Raw genomic sequence first — 20,338 nt, forward strand, 5'->3', positions numbered from 1 at the left:
ACCATATCTGAAAGACCATAAAATGACAAAAAATTTCAAAGTATTTGCTTATATAGGTGATTATGAGATTTTGCCATTTCTAGAAAGAAAAAATAGAACTTCTTGGTAATCTGTGCCTCAGCAGGGGAAACTATAAACTGGAAATGTAAAGACAAAATTCAAAGTGTCTCAAAAATGTCTAAAGTTAACTCAGAGTAAAAATCTTTGTCTTCCAGTAACAAACTCCATTTTGCAGGGCTTGGGAGGTCGCTTTTAAAATTATACAAATTTACAAGCCATTCTCGCCTAAGCACAGAATAGCCTACTTCTAAACATCTCTACTCTTCTGCTCTTCAAAAAAAAAAAAAAAAAAAGTATATAGATACAAATATATTTTTAAAAAACCACCCAAAATATCACCAGTACATTTTATAAAATTAAATGCAAATTTTATTAAGGATTTCAAATTACATATTTCAATTTCTAGAATGGAATAGAACCATTTTGGAACTGGAGAGATGGCATAAACACTAATATCCTTGCAATGCCACATTTATTAAGAAAACAATTTCTCTGCAAACCACATCCCCTTTATATAACAAGATGAAATAGTATCTGCCCCCTTCACTTTGGCAATAGCTAGTACCTAAAGGAATGAGGAAAAAAAAAATAGGGGTTCTGCTACTTAAGTTCATTAAAAATGGGATTCTATCTTGAGATTAAAATTTTTTCAGTTTAGAAAAGGCTGCGATCAAATGAGCTATGGGTACAAAAACAAAAATCAGCAAAGAAGGTCTAATCAGAGCAACCAAAAACAGTTTGAAAATAAAGAGGAAAAACATAATGTTTTTCATGGCATTTTTTTCCTACAAACTATCACAACTGGTTAAGGATTTCCAGTAGTTAATTAAAATCTCAGGAGAGGAATGAATAGTATTATACAAATAACAAGATGTGTTCACATTCCAAGATCTTAATACTAAGTTTTCAAAAAGGAAACTCTATCGCTTCTAAAAACAATGTAAGTTTATTATGAGCAGGAACTCTAGGCTGTCCTCTAATTATCTAATCCATTTAGTCTCCCCTCACTGTCAAAGCTTATAAGCTTATCACGAAAATTAACAGTAATTAGCCTGAGGTATTTTAAATGTGGCTCTACAGTCTCAAATTTAATGGCATTTCCCCCTAAAAATGGTCTTCTTCCTACTTAGTCCCATGATCTCTGTAGTATTTTACTACAATATGGTCGTAACTAAAATACCTAAAAACAATCCTTGGACCTTTTCAAAAAATTGCTCATCTATCAGCTTCTATTGAGATAGGAGCCACACGAAGATCTGCAAGAGTGTTACCTGACCAGATCCAGAATAGAGGTACTTAAACCTTTGTTTTCCAGTTGAATTATCAAACCCTAGTATGAATAAAATGCTGAATATCATACTTGTGGTACAAATAGGTCCAAATTTTTGAGCTTTTAATGAGATCGAGAAACATTTCATAAAATTTAACTTAATATGCCTTAACATATCTGTGAGGTAGTTAGGTAAACAGTACTACCCATTTTAATACATAGTAAACAGAAGCATGGGTAAATGACATACTCATCCTTTAAAAGCAGTTTAAGAATTGAATTAACCATAGAGGCTTGGGGCCTTCTCTCTAGTTCTAATCAACAGAAATGAAATTTTAACCTTTCTAATTTTTCTTTTAAAAAAACAGTACATCATTTATCATTTAAGATTTTGTCTTTTTTATACTTTCTTAATTAGCAGATATAGTACCTCTCCCAAAGCTGACACTCTTTTCTTCCATAATAGGGTAAACTGGGTACAATGCTTAATTCAAGCTAGGCCTCTGCTTCTACCTGAATTAGTACAAAATTAAGACATTCTCTTTTGAGAACTAAAATTATATTTGACATTTTTATTTTAGGCTGCAAAAACAAAAACAAGCAAACAAACAGTAACAACAAAAAACTCGAAATAGGCTTGTCAAATGATGTAAATTCATCCTTTCCAGGGAAGCAGAAGGTAGACCCTACCATAAAGAAAAGATGCTTAGTTAATGGAAGTTAAATTTAAAAGTACAGTTAAAATAATGAGGCTTAACTTCTGAAAATAGGTTTTATTCACCTCCCTATAGTAATATCCACACTATGAGTTAGGTTTCTTTACTATTATTTCCTTACTAGGTTTCTAACTATGTCACCTAAAATACAAAATTCCATTAATAATCTAGTTATCAGTTGTGGTCTTACTGGAAATTCTTAACCATATATTTGTCTCAACAAGTTTTGTTTTTTAAATGAGGAATTGTCTTAGTCTAAGTCACTGCATTTCTATAACAAAGTCATGAAAGGCACAGCTAGTGCAAGCCAACATAAACCCAATTCAACTACCAGCTAAAAAAACACTTTGGTTCTTCAGGAAAAAAAAATTATCAAACTGTTTCTTTTAATAGTTCTGTTCCCTTTCATGGCTGTAATCTACACTCTTTGTTACAGGATACAAATTACTCCCGAAGAACCAAACCACGTAGTGATGAACAAACATGCGTGGAAGAATTTGTGCAGTCAATAGAACTGCCAGAAAAACTAGAGTGAAAATGCTACGTAGAACAAATTGGTCTAAAATTATCAGTTCCTTTCCTTTAAAAAAAATTACTGAGTCTACCAAGAAAATACAAAAACATAAGGCTGTAAGTAAATAATAGTTGTGTTTAGGCTATTACAGTGCAGGTTATCCTCAAGGCCACATACATCCTGCTTCACTGCTGCTTGCACTCTGCTGGGTTTTGATCCTTCTGTTAAAGGAAAACAACAAGTCAATCTATCTTCTTCTACCTGCTTCATTTAATTTTCAACAGTAATTATCGTAATTATATGATCTAATCGTTCTACCAAAATTTTTGCCAAATTAAGGAAATGGTATAGCAAGGATGGCAAACTATTTATTCAAATATTAGCAAATCACAAAAATGCAAAAGCCCAAATTTTACATTGTGGAATGAACTCCATAAAATAACACACTGAACCATAATCTTAAAAATTAACCAAGCAATTTATGTTAGTCATATCACCAATTATTTTTGCCTTTTTCTAGATTAATCAGACATACTAATTTATACCTTTTAGACTATTTAATTTGATTTTTAATTACCCCTTCTCTTACCTGCTCACTAAAGTATCTTCTGGATATTTTACAGTACTTAGCAAATGAATAAATGCATTTAACAGAAACCAAGTTTCAAATGAATCTTGATAATGTACTATGTATTTTGGGGGGAGACAAAGGGCTTTACCAACTCTGATATAACAAACTCCCAAGAACTGAGAGTCTCAAAAAGATAAAGAACAGAAGTGGTTGGGAGACTCCAACAAGCAGTACTGCTTCTCTATTCCCAAGCACTCCTGCAATCAGATTATTTAAAAACTGACCTTTGTTTATAAGCTATCCTTTGGGGGCAGCCCGGGTGGCTCAGCGGTTTAGCGTCTGCCATTGGCCCAGGGCGTGATCCTGGAGCCCCGGGATCGAGTCCCACGTCAGGTTCCCTGATGGAGCCTGCTTCTCCCTCTGCCTGTGTCTCTGCCTCTCTAATAAATAAATAAAATCTTAAAAAAAAAAAAAAAAAAAAAAAAAGCAAAAAGCTATCCTTTGGAGGGAAAACAACCTAAGAATACAAACAAGAATTTAAAACGCTTCCAGGGGCTCCTGGGTGACACAGTCGGTTAAAGACTGGCTGACTCCTAATATTGGCTCAGGTCATGATCTAAGGGTCCTGGGATCAAGCCTGAGGTCAAGCCCTGAATCCCTGCATCAAACTCTGCACTAGGGCAGGGAGTCTGCTGAGGATTCTTGCTCTCTCTCTCACCCCCTTTCTCTCCACCCCTCCCCCTCCACTCACTCACTCTCTAAAATAACTAAATCTTTAAAAAACAAAATGAAAATAAAATGCTTCTTAAAAACACTTTTTAAAAAGCACAGGGGCACCTGGGTGGCTCAGTCAGTTAATTTCAGCCTTCAGCTGAGGTCACAATCCCAGGGTCCTGGGTGGGATCAAGCCCCACATCAGGCTCCCTGCTCAGCAGAGAGCACCCTTCTCTTCCCCTCTCTACCCCAACTTTTGTCTTGTGTATGCTTGCACTCTCTCAAATAAATAAAAAAATAAAAATAAATTTTTTAAAAGAGCCCAAGATAATGTACATTAAAATCTTAGGGTTTATTTAGCCTGAGACTAAGAAAAATACAAAGTCAGAACCAAAAATAAAGTTTCTTAGGAAATGTGCACTGAAATCTCATGTACTACTGAAATGCCAATGGGGATCAAAACAGAATATACATTATCTCCAGTCAATAGGATTTATTAAAGACTTTAACGGACAAAAAAATAAATAAATAAACCTTATATTAAGAAACATCAACTCTTATTTAACCTGCCTTTAATAAAAAGCAGCACTAATTTTGCTCACCTTTGAGTCATAGTCTGGATCATTTTCCTCATCTCCTTCTTCTTCCCCTTCCTATATTAAAGTTCAAAATGCATCCATGAAGTAGGTACACAGTAGGAAGAAATGGCTCATAATGTATGGAGAAATTTTAATACAAGTTACTCTATAGGTCAAAAGATTTTCATGATTACAGAGTTTGGTGACAATGCAATTTAATTTGAAAGCTTCTAATATGAAAAATTTCCCAACACAACTTGAGACATCCAGAGAGCTTTTATTGAAAAGATTTACTGCAGCCAACGTTGAAAAAGTTTACTGCAGCTTTTGACTTCTTCAAAGAGCTGATAACCCTGCAGCAGAACAGAATTATTTGAAATAAAAAAAATGTTCTGAGTTTTGCAATTTATTTATTGAAACCTCATACATACATTGTTTGGCTGTAGAATTCTAAAACCATATTTTTTTTCCAAAAGGATTTTATCCCGTTATCACAGAATAATGATTATAGCAAAGGAATACATAAGTCACTCAATTTCCTTCTCAGTGTGTTAAACAGAGAATTATTTGCTCATTTGGTAAACATTACCTCATCCGCTTCTTCACCTTCTTCATCATACTAAAAAGGGAAAAAAGGATGAAGTTTGAATGAAGCTAACCAACATTTGAGAATAGCATTTGTTACAGCCATCACTGTATCCACTAATATCTAAAAATATCTAAAAAATACTTTCTCTAAGGCCATTAATTATAAATTAAATAGCTGCAGGAATCACTCAACTCAGTGCCAATATCTAAATCCGACAATTTAAAAAGTTAAAGAACACAGTACAATTGTGGGTGTGATCAGACAACTATTACTATAAACATTACTTGCTTATACTTATGTGAAGTATAAGCAAGCACAAAAAGAACCTGAAACCTATTTGAATGACATCTAGCAATAAAGATAACCAAAATATGAGGACTGCCTAATTTTACCTTAATTCTTATTATTCCTTTAGATAAAAATTCTATGCTTCCTAGTATTGTTCTATTAAGCAATAAAAAATATCTCAGGTATGTTTTGTCTAGTCAAAACCAAGAGCATAATACATCTACAACACTGACCAAAAGTTGCACTAATTCAGAGCAGTCTTCATAAAGAGCAGGAAAATAAAAGCTACCAAATATTCTAAGGAAATATTTAAAAACAATTCAGGAAAGTTACCTACAGGACATCTGTAATTAGCTTTTAAATTATTCTATTTTCTTAAAAATTTACATTTACTCATTAAACTGCTCACCAATTATGACCATCATACCCTCACCAAATGATTTCACTGCAGGATTCAGATTCACTCACATCATCATCATCATCTTCAATAGCTTCTCCAGTAAAGTATAACACTGATCTTGGGATTATACGCTCACGTAGAAAGTGACCAATTTCGAAGTCTGCAGCAAGGATAGCCTCAGCATCATCATCCTGTTTTGTTTTTTAAGAAAAAAAAAAAAAAAGCACAATATTTAGTAACTTATTTAATTAGGCACATGCAAGACTTTTAGGATTAAATCCTAATGAAGCAACATTCAATTTCACTTCTAACTTTGTCATTTTAAAATTATCTTCTTGTGTGATTAAACAGTAATCTATATATGGTTTATGTTCATAGGTTTTTAATAAAGTTAGCAAGTCAGTGTCTATACTTAGAGAAATTTAGGAAAATAAAATTAGAACTTTATTTATTGCTTAGTTTTTGACTTAAAATTAAAATATAAAAGCAACTTTGTTATGTGATTGTAATTTTCCTTATACTCATCACTGAAAGCACAAATTGAATAATATTAAGAATCTCAGGATTTAAATAACAGGTATACAGCACATAAAAACACAGGATCACTTCACAATTCCTTAAAGATAATCTATTAGCAGTTTGCATGTATAATGCCAAATAAGAATTATATTTAATAATTTCTGTTTTAAGGAGTTCTATTTAATGACAAAGCACAACATAGAAATGTGCTGACATTATTCAAAATTAAAATAATCCCACTTAAGTTCCATGATACCAAACAATGAATTAACATTCCATCAATGTCTATTTTGAATCATCAACACAATCCACTTTAACAAACAGCCAAAAAAAAAAAAAAAAAAAAAAACACCCACAAAAGGGGGCAGTGGACTTTGAAGGAAAGATTTCTAATCACAAGTGGAGGTGTTCTATCTGTAACAACTCAAGACCATTTTTGTCACCATCAATATTTGACAGTAGAATTAAAAAAAAAAATTCACTTCAACACAAACTCCAACCCACTAACATGAAAATAGCATGAAAACTCTATCTTAATGCTAAGTAGTTCTACCTAAAATCCACGTGCCACTTTTATATTCTTTTTAATCCCACGAAAGGCTTTTTTTTTTTTTTTTTTTTTTAAACAAAAAAACCAAGCCAATTACCACTTTTTATAGGCAGAAATACCTGGCTTTTATAGATCTGGTCTAAGTCTTAACCAAAACTATTCTAATTCAAAAGTACTTCAAAATAAACATACTTTCTAATTCCGTATGTATAAAACTACTTAGACTGAGTTAATAGAAGTTCAAAAATCTGACCAACAGAGGGACGTCAGGGTGGCTTAGCAGTTGAGCATCTGCCTTTGGCCCAAGGCGTGATCCTGGAGACCCGGGATCGAGTCTCACATTGGGCTCCCTGCATGGAGCCTGCTTCTCCCTCTGCTTGTGTCTCTGCCTCTCTGTGTCTCTCATGAATAAATATTTTTTTTTTTTAAATCTGCCCAACAGAAAAGCAAATTCAAAACACATTCCTAGCTTACACCCTTGCCTGCACAGACCTCTTTGAGGTTATTCCTCATTCCAGGCTGTAACACAGGCACTAATAAGTAAGCTCTTGCCTATGGGGTCACATAATTCATGGCCACAATATGAAAGCATGTTTCCACTGGAGTAACAAATTCAAAGGATTCTAACCAGAATGTGGTTAGGAGTAAATAGTCCAAATGACTTAATACATCCGAGTTTCAATAAGAAAACTATCATCTTAAGAACCTGAAGCCCCCACAAGCCTCAAAAGAAAAGTCTTTAGCCTTTCAGCATTTCTCAGTGAAAGCACTCTATGCATTTTGAATGAAATAATTTCAGATGGATACAGGTCTTCTTCATGCACTGCAAGCCTCAGGCCAGTAGCAACTATCCAACTCCCCACATCTGAGAAGCAGTTAAGTTTCACAGTGAACAATTCAACAAATAACGATTTAACTTACCAAATCTCCACTCTCAGGAACTGAAAAATTGAGAAAAGAAATTCAAATGAGTAAGGAAATTTTTAAAAAGCTTACAATAAAACAACCATCAGTACCCAAACTAAGACACTATTTACCTTCAGGTGGGGCAAAAAAATTAAAGAAAGAGTCATTGGAAACTGTTTTGGTCACAGTACGAACTGTCCCACGTCCCTTGTGTTTCTGCTTCTTCTTAATGGTTTTCAAAGTGACATTCTTTCCTTTTTTCCAATCTATCTGGCACCTTACAAAACAAAGGGAAGAATCTTATCACAATTAACATACTACACTTAATTGCTGGAAGAGCTAAGATTTATCCAATAGAATGTTATATATTTTTTTGAGATTTTCTTTTTTAGAGAGCAAGAGCATTCTTGCACATGAACAAGGGGAGGACCAAAGGAGGACAAAGTCTCCAGCAGACTCTGGGCTGGGACACAGGGGCTCAATCTCACAACCCTGCGATCATGACCTGAGCCAAAACCAAGAGATGCTTAACTGAATGAGCCACCCAAGCACCCCAAATATTATTTGTATTACCAATTTTAGGGGGGAAAATTGGCTCAAATGCTTTCAATAGCAATATAAAGAGAAAAATTTTATTTCTAAACACATTTTCTCAACAAAAATATTGACAAGTAGCACAAATTCACAATAGAGTAAATTCAAGTGTTCTCCTTTGCAGAGATGTCTGCAATACCATAAGCCAAGGAGTTCTAGGAAAATAGGTATGCTTGTCTAAGAAACACTTTTCTGAAATGTTTAAACTATGTATCAAGCACACACTAGGAAACACTAAATATCACAAATGATAAGTAAAACAATAAGACATAGAAATAGAATATTCTGTGAAAGTAGTAAAATTAAACTCACCCTGTACAACCCATAATTTCTGGTCCATCAAAAGAAAAGGGATCAGAATCATCTGGTTCTGACCTCATCCTATAGGTCTTTGTCAACACTTCATTTGTGAAATATTCATTGGGTTCAAAGTGAAATTCTAAGACAAAACTCTTAAAAAAAAAAAAAAAACTGATGAAACTCCTGCATCATAAATGTTCATGCTTTATTAAATGAAATTTAATCTATTGATTTTTACAAACACATAAAGTAGGTGATAATGCCTTTTCTGCTCCGGGAATGGGTCAGATAATCCCCAAATTATGTCAAAAAAGCAAAACAAGGCACAAAATAAAACTAAATAAAACCTAGCTCAACTTACAACTTCTATTTAGTAGCATTTTTATAAAATAGGTTAGAACGAAATAAACTGACCTAGTACTCCCTCCTCCTTTCATCCCTACAAAGACTTTAAATCTTCTTCTACCCCAAATGTGACAGAGAAATAGCCCAACTTTACTACACACAATAGAAGAAAGAATCTATAGTCTGTAGTAGCTTTGTCCATACTTCACATAATACTGATGATTTTAGGAGAAGCTCATAGCTGATCTTTCATCATGGGGAAGTGGGGGGCCTCTAACATCTTGTTTCATGTAATTTCCAGACACATACCTTTTAAGACAGAGTAGGTATTCAGGGTGCTATTATTTTTTTCCTTGCTATCATTTTTATCTATTCTTCATCTAGACACAAGGATTTACTATATTTCAATAACAGTTTTATGTTCAGAGGGAGGAAAAGGAATAAATACTGTATCATAATTACCAACACCCATTTATTTCCTAACAATAATTAAGAGTACCAACTTCTTTCTCACCATTTCTAGGCTTAGAATATCACTTTTTAGAAAGTTCCATATATCTACCTATAAATGTCTAATGTTACAAAACTAAAAAATATTTCAAAGTTCTTTTACCATAGGCTGGCCAGCATCTGAGAACTTCACTTTAATATCTTTCAAGTGCTTCAGAATAGGTTCGTCGTGTTCCTGCAAATTAAGAAAATACTAAAATGAGAATCTAACGTAGCACTTCAGGATTAGTGTGCTACCACTGGACAATAAACATTTAGGTGACTGAGACATTTATATAGTGAGGTAACAATTAGAAACCATAAGACCTACTCTCCAGATTATGGTTTTAAACCAAAGCTATAGTTTACTTATAAGCTCTACTCATTTCTACTGCCAATGGTAGAAAAAAAAGTGACTTAACAGAGAATTATATCCATCATCAGACTGAATGGGCTGAAGAACATAAAACCAAGTCTAACTAAGGCATATTTGCTTTAAAAGCATTTCCTTTTCCAGCTGCTTCTTATTCCTTTCCTTCTGCTAGGTCCTTCTGTATTTTGCCAAAGTAGAAACGCAATAAGCAGTCACTGTTTTGAGATTTCTTTTTGACTTCAATCACTAAACTACACTGTTAAGTACTATAATGCAGATAATAGTGGTTCAAGAAATGCTTCTGATTACAACAGGTGAAATTTCCCTGAGAAGGTGACATCTGTGTTGGATTTCAAAAAAAAAGTGACAACTGTAAAGGAGTTAAAGATCTTTATGTTATTCCTTTAAAACACAAATGTCCCTCAATATTTGTTTCAGACTGAAAAGGTATTTTTGGGAAGATAAATGAAATTTTAAGTTTCCTCTCTCCACTCTCTAATAATACCAAGCACCTAAACAGAGAAGACACAAGACTAAATAAAACACTGCTCAATGATAAACAACTGTCAAAGGGACCATTTCAGTATCTAACTTGAAAATGAACTATAATTTATTTGATTACATTAATCAAAGATGCAATTTTACTTCTACAGGTAACAGTTTTCAAAAAACAGCAATCATTCTATAGAGGTCAACAATGGAGTGACTAGTCATCATACCCATTTAAATTTCAAAGGTTTTTACCCTTTGAGGTAAACTGATGTTTTTAATGAATAAAATTACCTGAACCATATCACTGAGCAAGTCAACATTCTTAAAAACAGTCAACCAGAATTCAGGAATTCCCTTGGGGTCTTCTTTTTCTTCATCCTTTTTCTCATCTTCAATCTTGGCTTTTTCTTTTAGCTCCTCCTAGATAAGTAACAGCATAAGTTATTGAATAACTAGATCAGATCACTTGATAAAATCTTACCCATCTCCTTACATCCAGTGGTGAAGTACAGAAACCAGCAAATCCTCAATCACCAACTACAATTTTCAAACAAGTTCTAATCCAACTGTGTAAACATTGCTGTTACCCATACCAAACCTTACTTATTGCTACTACCATAACCCTCCCAAAACATAGAACCTATGAGCTACGGGGAAACCGTTTTAGAGAAAAAATTTTTTTAAACTTTAGTTAAAAAAAAGAAATATAAACTTTGCCCAAATCCTCACCCCTTGGTGTTTCTGATCAAAACATTATGTTCTCCTTATCAACCAACATTAAAATAGCAACGCTCGGGAAATAGTCATAGAACAGACACCGGATCTGTGTCACAATCCTGCCATTTATTAGTTGTAGGCAAATCACTTAGAATACTCTATTACTTGAAAAACAAGAACAATCTTTTGCATGTCATTAAATTCAAAGGAAAAGTTTACATGATCTATAAAATTTAAATACTAAAAAATGTAAGGGAAAAATGAATTTGGGTACAGATGGTACCAGGGCAAACAGTGGCTCATCTGTTCTGATTATTGTTAACTCACCAACAATCTTAACAATAAAATATTTCCAAGACAAAAAAAAAAAAAACACACACTAAAGTTGGTACTGACTGAAATTTCGTCCTCCTCATCTGGTTTCCATTCACATTCTTCTTCCGTAGGTTCATAAATTGCATTAATGATCTCAAATCGCTAAAATGATTTAAAAAAAGAAAAGCGTGCATAAAAACAGACATCCAAGCCAAAAACCAGCTGTTTTGCATTAAAGCTGTGTATAGATTTTATGAATGCATACCACCAACTGAATTGCTATTATTGAGTTTTCCCAAATACCTCGAATAACCATTTTGCTGAGAGGTCTATAAAGACTAAACCATCTGCAAGGTTGGTTGTATTTCCAGAGCTTTATTATAATCTCAAATTTTAGGTAAAGAAAATAAAGTAGTAGAAATCATTACCTTATCAAACAGAGGTTGATAGAGAACAGCATACTTTCTTTCAAGATCATGAACTTCCTCATAGAATTTGGCTTCTATCTGTGCACATTTAACTTGAAGATTTTTGAGAGCATTCACTCGTCTTTTAACTACCCTAGGCAAACTGAAAGGTTGGAAGTGCACCAGTTACATAGCATCAGAGTAAAACACTCACACTTCTATCATACTGAATAGTAAAGCATAAAAGTTAGTGAATGTTAAGTCTCCTATTTGAAACAAAAGGTCCACTCAAAGTCAAGAAACACAAAATACAGACTTAACTAGAAAATATTTCAAAAGTGAACATTTAAACAGATACAGTAAGTTGATAAAAAGATGTAAATCACATAAATCTTTCATTATAATCAAGTTCAGCAAAGACTTGTCAGTGCTGGCATCTAAGCTGTAAAACAGTCTATCTTAGGAAGTTAAAAAGTTAGGGACTGACCATCCTGAGAATAACGACAATAACCTTGATTTAAAAAAATAAAGTATGCGTATCTCACCCATACCAGCTATTTTTAGGGAAAAGGAGAGGAGTATATGTATATATGTATAGAAAAAAGGATGATATCCTACACCATTATTTCCTCTTTAGTCTCTGTATTTAAAACTTGAATTTAGGGACGCCTGGGTGGCTCAGTGGTCGAGCGTCTGCCTGCCTTTGGCTCAGGACATGATTCCCCTATAAGGGATCAGGTCCCACATCGGGCTCCCTGCATGGAGCCTGCTTCTCCCTCTGCCTGTGTCTCTGCCTCTCTCGGTCTCTCACGAATAAATAAATAAAATCTTAAAAAAAAAAACTTGAATTTACATTAAAAAAAGAATGCTATATTTCATGAAGGGACTTTTAATAATAGCTTTGAGATATAATTCATAAATCATACAATTTTCTATGGCGTATAAGCCACCTGAAGTATAAGTAAACTTATGAATCCCCTACCACCCAAAAATTGTTCACTTAAAATTGATCCAACTTCAGGGAATCTGTGTAATAGATCCAGAATCCAGGTTAGAATTTTCTGCCATGAGCAATTGTTGTAAATCAAATATTTCTCTTAACTGCTACCTTAGTTACATTAATCAGAAGTAAAAAAACAAATTACCTATTACCAATTTTTTATTTCTTACAGTTAAAAGTAAAGCTTAATGTTTTGTCAAGGTGATGAAATAACATGAGGTGCTGGCCACACCTACACCGTATCTCAGAAAAAAAAAAAAAAAATGAACCCTAGAACTTCACAACCAAGAAGAAAACAACTATTTCAGGGACTTACACACTCACACGCACACACTACGGAGCAACTTCTGAGTAAGACTAACAAACTATACAGGGTGAACTACCACCTGGAAATGGGCGAGAATGAGCAGAACGGGGGAACAGGAGACTGGAAGAAAGCTTTTGAAATTTTGGGTTTGCCTTACAACAGCCAGTGCCTGACCTCTTCACCCTTCACAAAGCCCAGGTGCCAGCATTCTTAGGAGTTCATTGATGGCAGCTGGACCAGCTGAGAGCCTACAAAGCACTCCCTCCTCCACCCCTCCAACCCAAGTACAACAGATTACAACCAAAGGAGCAACTTCCTCTGCCCCAAGCAGCCAAAGACAATTGCCTGGAATTGACAGTAAACTTTGAGTCTCAGGTGACCAGACTCTATTCTTAAATTCCAGACTGTCACAAACCAGAGCCTGATCTTTTCTCCTCCCTCAATAATCATTATTGAGGATTAAATCAGCCAGTGAGCCTGAGCTCTACAGCCAAAATAACTAAACCTTTAAGGAGTATAATTTCTAATGAAAGAATGAAATACGTATCATCTGAAGCCGTATTACTAGAACAATGTAAATATATTTAAAGAGAGGAGGGAAGAAACAAGACAAGGAAATCTAAAACAAAGTAGAAATATTAAATATGAAAAATACAGTAGCTAAAACAAATAACCAACAAATAAGATAAACAGGATAGGTTCAGCTTAAGGAAGTTCATTAAAGTTGGAATACTCTCCAGAAAAGCAGCAGGAAAGACAGAAAAATGATTTGGAAACAAAATTAGCAACAGCTGAAAGACAGGAGGTGGATATCTGAAGAAAAGAGCAATAAATTTCTCAGAATTAAAGTAATATGAAAATCCTTACTCTAACCCCTAGACAGGTGAATGATATTCCTGAATATCAAAGACCAAAGAAAATTGTAAGTGTGTTCAATGAAAAAGCAAATAACCTATACAGGAAAAGGAATCGGACTGACAACAGGCTTCAAAAGAAAACTCCAGATACAAGAAGAAATGAATTTTTAAGATATTTAAGAACTTTGAACTTAAAATTTTATAAGCCAAACTATTATTCAAATATGAAGGCAAAATAAAAATCGTATGAGACATATGAAGCTTCAGGAAATATGCCACAAATACTCATTAAAAATAATTTCTAAGTAAGAAAAAAAAATTCAGGAAATATTATGTAAGTGTGGGTGGCCAAAAACCTTGGTAAATTTTACTGTTGCCTTGATGGGAAAAAGAGGACTAGAGAATATACGTATAAAAAAAAAAAAAAAAAAACAGAGTAAATTTAAGAAATCAATATGGGTAAATAAACTTAGATATTAGGTTAGAAGCCCTTTTACTATAATAAAAAACAAAATGCAGCAATTTTAATATCAGAAGACAATTTGATTTATTTAATGGAAAGCAGAAAAAGAGAAACAGTACAATAAATTATAAAATAATAGCAATTATGTCCAAAAACAATACCACTTTCAAGAAATGCAAAGAGTTTAAAATTACTAATAAAGCAGCAAACTTACATACTAGAGATAAGATTCAAGGATGGAAAAAGACATGCCAGGTAAATAAACATCAAAAGAAGGCTAAAATAGCGGTCTTAAGATCAAACAAAACAATTCATACCACCAACCACCACAAAATATAAAAGAGGATATTTTATACTGGTAACTGGAACAAAATGGTCAAAATATACGCATCACCAACATATAGTTAATAATACACCTTCAAAAATATATTAATCCATAACTAATAGAATCACAGGGAGAAACAGATTAAGTGGAAATTTAACACATTCTTCCCAGAATCTGTTAGATAAAGCAATCAATAAGAAATAAAAAGAACCTGAACAACACAATTAATAAACCTGAGGTACTGATTTCAGCAGATAGATCTTCACAATCAACTTTCATAGAACATCTGCAATAAATATTAAGGCCATAATAGATTAATTTAAAAAAAATCAAATGAACAAAGCCCTCAATTCAAGAAACTGAAAGGGGAATGGAGCAAATCCAAAGAAGGATTCTCAAACCCTAAAAGCCCAAGTCCGTTTTTAGAAGAGTTCTATCAACTGTTCAAGGGACAATTAATTCGTATCTATGTATACAAGTTGCTTTGAAAAAAAGGAGAAAAAGTAAAAGTAGCCCTGTTTATTTCATTAAAAAGGTGAAATGAAACTCTAACACCAGGGCATAGAATTATAATCCCATAAAAATTTCTGTATTATATATACATGCACATATACACACACACACACGTTTCACTAGAGAAGACCTTGAATAAAACGTCAACTACTTGACGTTTTAAAAAAAATTCCAAGTAGACAATAAGTCTAATGGAGCAGTTTTATAACCATTCCTAGTTAAGATGAAATAAGATAAAAATGCTCGTGTTTAATGCTAATTGTTTAACAGAGTACTGAAAGACATGGACAATGTTATAATGAACTAAAAATAAACTTGGTGTGGTGTAATGTGAAAAGATTAGAGCTAAAGCTGCCATTATTTGCAGATAAGATCTTTTGCCTATGGGAGGAAAAAAAAAGAACAATTATAAGTGTAGCAAGATTTCTGGATACTAGATCAACAGTAAAAGAAAGAAAAAAATGAAGATAAATCATTATCACTCCTCTACATTAACAATAGTCAACTTGGAAATACAGTAAGAAATAAGATACTATTCACAACAGCAACACAACTAAAGTATACAGGAATCAACCAATAGACTATGAAAAAAAACTGTAACAGAAAAGAGGATGATTTCAATAAATACAAGGATATAAATGAGACAATTTAACATTAAAAGAATGATTCCCTACCATGTTAATCTATATATTCAATGTAACTCCTATCAAAATTTGGTGGAGGAGTGTTTCATTTTGTGAAAACTCCTATAAACTTACTATCAGCCATATGTGGGATAAAGGTCTCATATAATTAGGCCAATCTTAAGAGTATGTTCCATAGGGGGATTGCGGGGGGGGGGGGGGTGAGGGAGGGCGGGGGGTAGAAGAAAGCAAGATACTACAGGGAGAAATAGATTAATAGATTAAATTATCACCCTGCTAGATATGAAGACATATTAAAAAGCCACATTAATTAAAAGAGTGCTGCTCAAAGACAAACAGGTGTTTGTAAGAAACTGATGTGCAATAAAGGTGGCATCACAAATAAATGGGGAAAGAATGAAGTGTTATAAATAAAAACAGGCTCACAAAAAAAAAAAAACACAAAAACAAAAAAACCCTGATGCACAGCTAAATACAAAGGTGGCCTTGAGAAGTAAAGACCTAAAGATGAAAGGTAAAACTACTCAACAGGAAATGCAGAAGTAACTAGGAAAAACTTCTTAACTTGAAAAGAGTAAGCCACAGGTCAAAAAACTTAAAACATAAAAAATGAAAGATGCTGGTTTAATGGAGAGTGCTATGGATAAAATTAATAAAAATGACAAAAGATTATTTATAAAGCCTAAAACTGATGAGATTAACACCTAGAATATACAAAAACTCCTGCAAAACAAGACAGTAAACCCCAATAGGAAAGTGGACGAGAGCAACCTGAAAGGCTTACAGTCATGAAGAAAAGCTCAAAAACTCATTAGACAGCAAAAAGTACAAATAAAATATGCCTGCACCTCGTAGGCAAAAACCCATAAAGATGAACGATGCCAACTGCTGGCAAGGACACAAGGATAAAGCATCCTTCATGCACTGGATACAGTCATTCTAGAAAGCAAGCTGGAAGTACTTAAAGCTTGCATACCCCATAACAAATAATCCCACTGGTAAGTACATGTCTCAAATTTCTTACACAGTTCTTTAAGAGAGCATGCAAAAAGAGGACCATTATAATGGAGTTTGTGTTGATGGAGCTTAGAGGCAATCTAGATATCCGCCAAAGAAAAAGTATAAAATTTGGTGGACAAATATCGCCAAGTGACAACATTCAGAAGCTAGAAACTGCTGACTAGAGATTGCATACAGATAGCAATAGGGATGAATCTTTAAATTATAAAGCCAAGTAAAAACAATTATAAGCAGAATAAGATATACAAGCTATTATTAATGATTTATATATAGGACTAGTGAAATAAATAGGAAATCTGTATTTCTTCTAATTCTGTGCATTCCTAGCAAACCCCCAAATAAATCTCAGAAATAGTTAAGAACAGTGTATTTCCTGTAGAGAGGAGTCAAACTTTAAGAGATCAACCCTAAATTGGTGGTACTCAGCAAAATTTTAAATTCTCAATAATCCTATACTAGATACTAACAGACATTAGCTTTCCACTATTAAATATCTAAGTCCTAGGTGGTTTTAAAAAGATACACCTGCAATGCTGATTACAGAAGGATAAATAAGGACCACGGAAAAGAAGAACTTGTACCTTTCAATGTATCCTGTTGGTGTTTCTACCAGACCATCAAGTCTTTCTTGAAGGGCTGCAAGAATCTGAGGATTTTGCATCATCTGAACAGTCAGCTGACGCGCTTTAAAAAAAAAAAAAAAGGGCATCGAAAGAAGGATTTTATGAAAATGTATTACGCTATTTTAATAGGACAATCCAATAATGAAGTTTTCCTGACTAGCCCATAATTCATTGGTTTGAGTAGAGACGGGCAGCAAGCAAGTGGAGGAAAATCCACTCTAGGAAAACCTGACGTTCAGAAAGCTCAGATTCCTAATGCTCTAAACAAATGCCACTGCCACAGCTACCTTTAACAATAAATATCCTTTCTCCTTCTACAACCTTGTGTTTCATCCATCTTACATTTTTGAGAAGCTCAAATCTTCATCCAGATGCCTACCTACTATGTATGACTCTATGTAACACTCTGAAGGCAGACAACACATTATCAGAAAACTGCAAATAAAATGTCAATTTCAACCCTGGGAGAAAGACTAGAGTAGCCTAAATATTTGTCTGATGCTTGTTAGTATAGTGTGCTTGTGTGTATAGTTAACAGTTGAGGCAATCAAGGTTGTAACTAAAGCCAAACAAAATGTGGTTAACGGTGTCTAAAAATTATGTTCAATCCAAAAATAAACTAGAAAACTAGATTTAGGCAAAACAAATTATTTTGCTATTATCATCTCTTCATCAATAGACATTACACAAAATTGACATGAATTTTCCCAATTATGTTTTTAAAGATCAATTTCTAAGACTAATTTGATTACTGGATGACATACACTTACTATAACATGCCTTTAGGACTAGCCACTAAGGATACAGACCTATATATCGTTTAAGAATGTTACATGACGAAAGCTAACGCTAAAGTTCAGTGACCTTTTCACAATTAACCTCCATCTGGCTTACAATGAAAAATTGAGTCATCTAGTACTTTAATATTCTTGGCCCATACCTACAGGGTGTAACCTAAAGCAGTACAACTCCCCACTAACACTGCTAACCCCCCCCCTCTAAATAATTATTTGCTAAAGAAAACATAGTGAATTTTTTTTTACATTTAACAAATGTCATTTTTGTCATTTGATTGGAATGGATTAAAAAATGACTGACATACAACTACATGTTTTCTATGCAGGAAACACTGAACATTTCCAGTAACTCTAAGCTAGTGTTGTTTGTTTGTTTAGAAATATCATCAAAACAACTCCCACCAACATCTGTAACATTTCTGAATTCAGACAAAACTCATGGGCAGCTGTTTGACACAGCTATGCCATGTCATTCCAGCAGTAGAGGGTGGGTATACAGAGTGACTTCTGACGGGTTACTAACTATATTCATACCTTTTCCCTTATTACCATTATATCTCCATCTCCCTCTTCCCCTCTTTTCTTACCCCCACCCTGAACATACACACACAAACTGTCCCTAAACCAGAGATACAGGCCACGTGGGTAGACAAGGATCCAAAAGGGAACAGTATTTGTTAACTACCCTCTAGAAGACATGTGCCAACAATCACTGGCTCCTGAAGTAATTTAAAATAATACCTTTGATTTTTGTTTCTTCACCAGTTTCTTCTTCTTCTACTTCTTCAACATCATCCAAATCTTGATCAAGTTCAGACTGTTCTTTGCTACAATATCATAGTATCACACCAAGGTTCAAATGTACCAATTACCAAAAAATAAATAAAAAATTATAAAAAACTTCAACTCATTTTGTAGGTTAATATGCCTCTTTCAAAAATATGAAATAGGAAATTCAAAAGGTAATTCAGTTCTCTAACTTCACACGTAAACAAGCACAAACTGGAAGTACACAGAATTTCATTTAAAAGCACATGGTCAAATATAAAGTTTTTATTTTTAGCTTTTTTTCTTTTTTAAGATTTTATTTTTAAATAATTTCTGCACCCAATGTGGGGCCTGAACTCACAATCTCAAGATCAAGAGCTGCATGCTCCACTGACTGAGCCAGCCAGGCTCCCCTCTACTCCAAGCTTTAAAAATGTGGTTTGATTGGGGTTGGTCCCAGGAATGTGAGGTCAGAAGTATGTGTTTCTCTACACAATAACCACGGATTTCGGTCTTCTTAGTAACAGCACCCTGATATTAGGAGATGGCAAAACACCAAGCTTTTAGAAATCTACATTTCCCAACCTGTACCTTTTGGCGAGGTGTGGTTAAGTAACTCTGGGCAGTGAGTGAAGCTAAAAAAGCAAAATTTGTACAGAATTGAGTAAGCCTCCTTTATAGGACAGCTGGGAGGCCTTCTAATCTTGCTCCCTTCATAAAATAGGCATGTGATGACTAGAGTTCAGTAGCCATGCTGGACCATGAGGCATCCTAGAGAATGAAAGTCAACAGAATGAAGGAGTTTGGAAAAACAAGGATCCTGTACCCCCGATGGATGGAGCAATCAGTACAGTACAGTACAGCCTGGACTATCTTTGGACTTTCCTCCTTTTTCTTTACTTCATAGTGGAGATGGGCAGAAAAAGTTAAGAAGACCGGAGTCTACTTATGCTTAGAGCAAAGCCAGGAGGATGATACCGTCGAAAGAAAAGGAAAAAAGTAATAAGATAATATTCTCCCCATTTCATCCTAAAAATCTAGTTTTTGAACATAAAATTACAACGAGAATTAAAAGGGAAAAAAGGGTATCTAAGTCAATATATATTTTCATAAAATTCCTTGTGTGACTTTACATTTTAGTATTTGGTTTACAGATTTAGTCACTTTCATGGTTAGAAACAGCATTTGAAATATTAACTTTCATATAGAGACAAATACTACCTAATTTTCATATAAGGACAAATACAGAAAATGTCAACTGTATTATCAGCAAAATGCATAGTACAGTAAACTAAGGAGGAAAAAAATTCAGCC

At 34.0% G+C, this 20,338-nt stretch overlaps 1 protein-coding gene across 7 annotated transcripts in view; it reads right to left on the reverse strand.

The window, feature by feature from the left end:
• Nucleotides 1–1,887: 1,887 nt before the first annotated feature.
• The window catches only part of NAP1L1 (nucleosome assembly protein 1 like 1), a 32,442-nt gene continuing 13,991 nt past the window's right edge, over nt 1,888–20,338 (reverse strand). For 2 of the 7 annotated variants that reach the window (XM_055341651.1, XM_055341657.1), the window contains exons 3-15: nt 18,998–19,083; nt 17,418–17,520; nt 11,729–11,870; nt 11,382–11,462; nt 10,560–10,688; nt 9,528–9,599; nt 8,582–8,721; nt 7,807–7,952; nt 7,691–7,710; nt 5,769–5,891; nt 5,013–5,042; nt 4,448–4,498; nt 1,888–2,781 (exon numbers count right to left, since the gene is read on the reverse strand). In XM_055341651.1, the coding sequence (XP_055197626.1) occupies nt 2,746–2,781; nt 4,448–4,498; nt 5,013–5,042; nt 5,769–5,891; nt 7,691–7,710; nt 7,807–7,952; nt 8,582–8,721; nt 9,528–9,599; nt 10,560–10,688; nt 11,382–11,462; nt 11,729–11,870; nt 17,418–17,520; nt 18,998–19,083 (1,159 nt within the window). In that variant the 3' untranslated portion in view covers nt 1,888–2,745. Of the gene's footprint in view, nt 2,782–4,447; nt 4,499–4,526; nt 4,777–5,012; nt 5,043–5,768; nt 5,892–7,690; nt 7,711–7,806; nt 7,953–8,581; nt 8,722–9,527; nt 9,600–10,559; nt 10,689–11,381; nt 11,463–11,728; nt 11,871–17,417; nt 17,521–18,997; nt 19,084–20,338 lie in introns of those variants that run through there. The other 5 variants (XM_055341655.1, XM_055341656.1, XM_055341653.1 and 2 more) reach the window with 4 other exon arrangements.

Source organism: Nyctereutes procyonoides, unplaced genomic scaffold (genome assembly GCF_905146905.1).
Source record: "Nyctereutes procyonoides isolate TBG_1078 unplaced genomic scaffold, NYPRO_anot_genome, whole genome shotgun sequence".
Taxonomy (NCBI): Eukaryota; Metazoa; Chordata; class Mammalia; order Carnivora; family Canidae; genus Nyctereutes; species Nyctereutes procyonoides.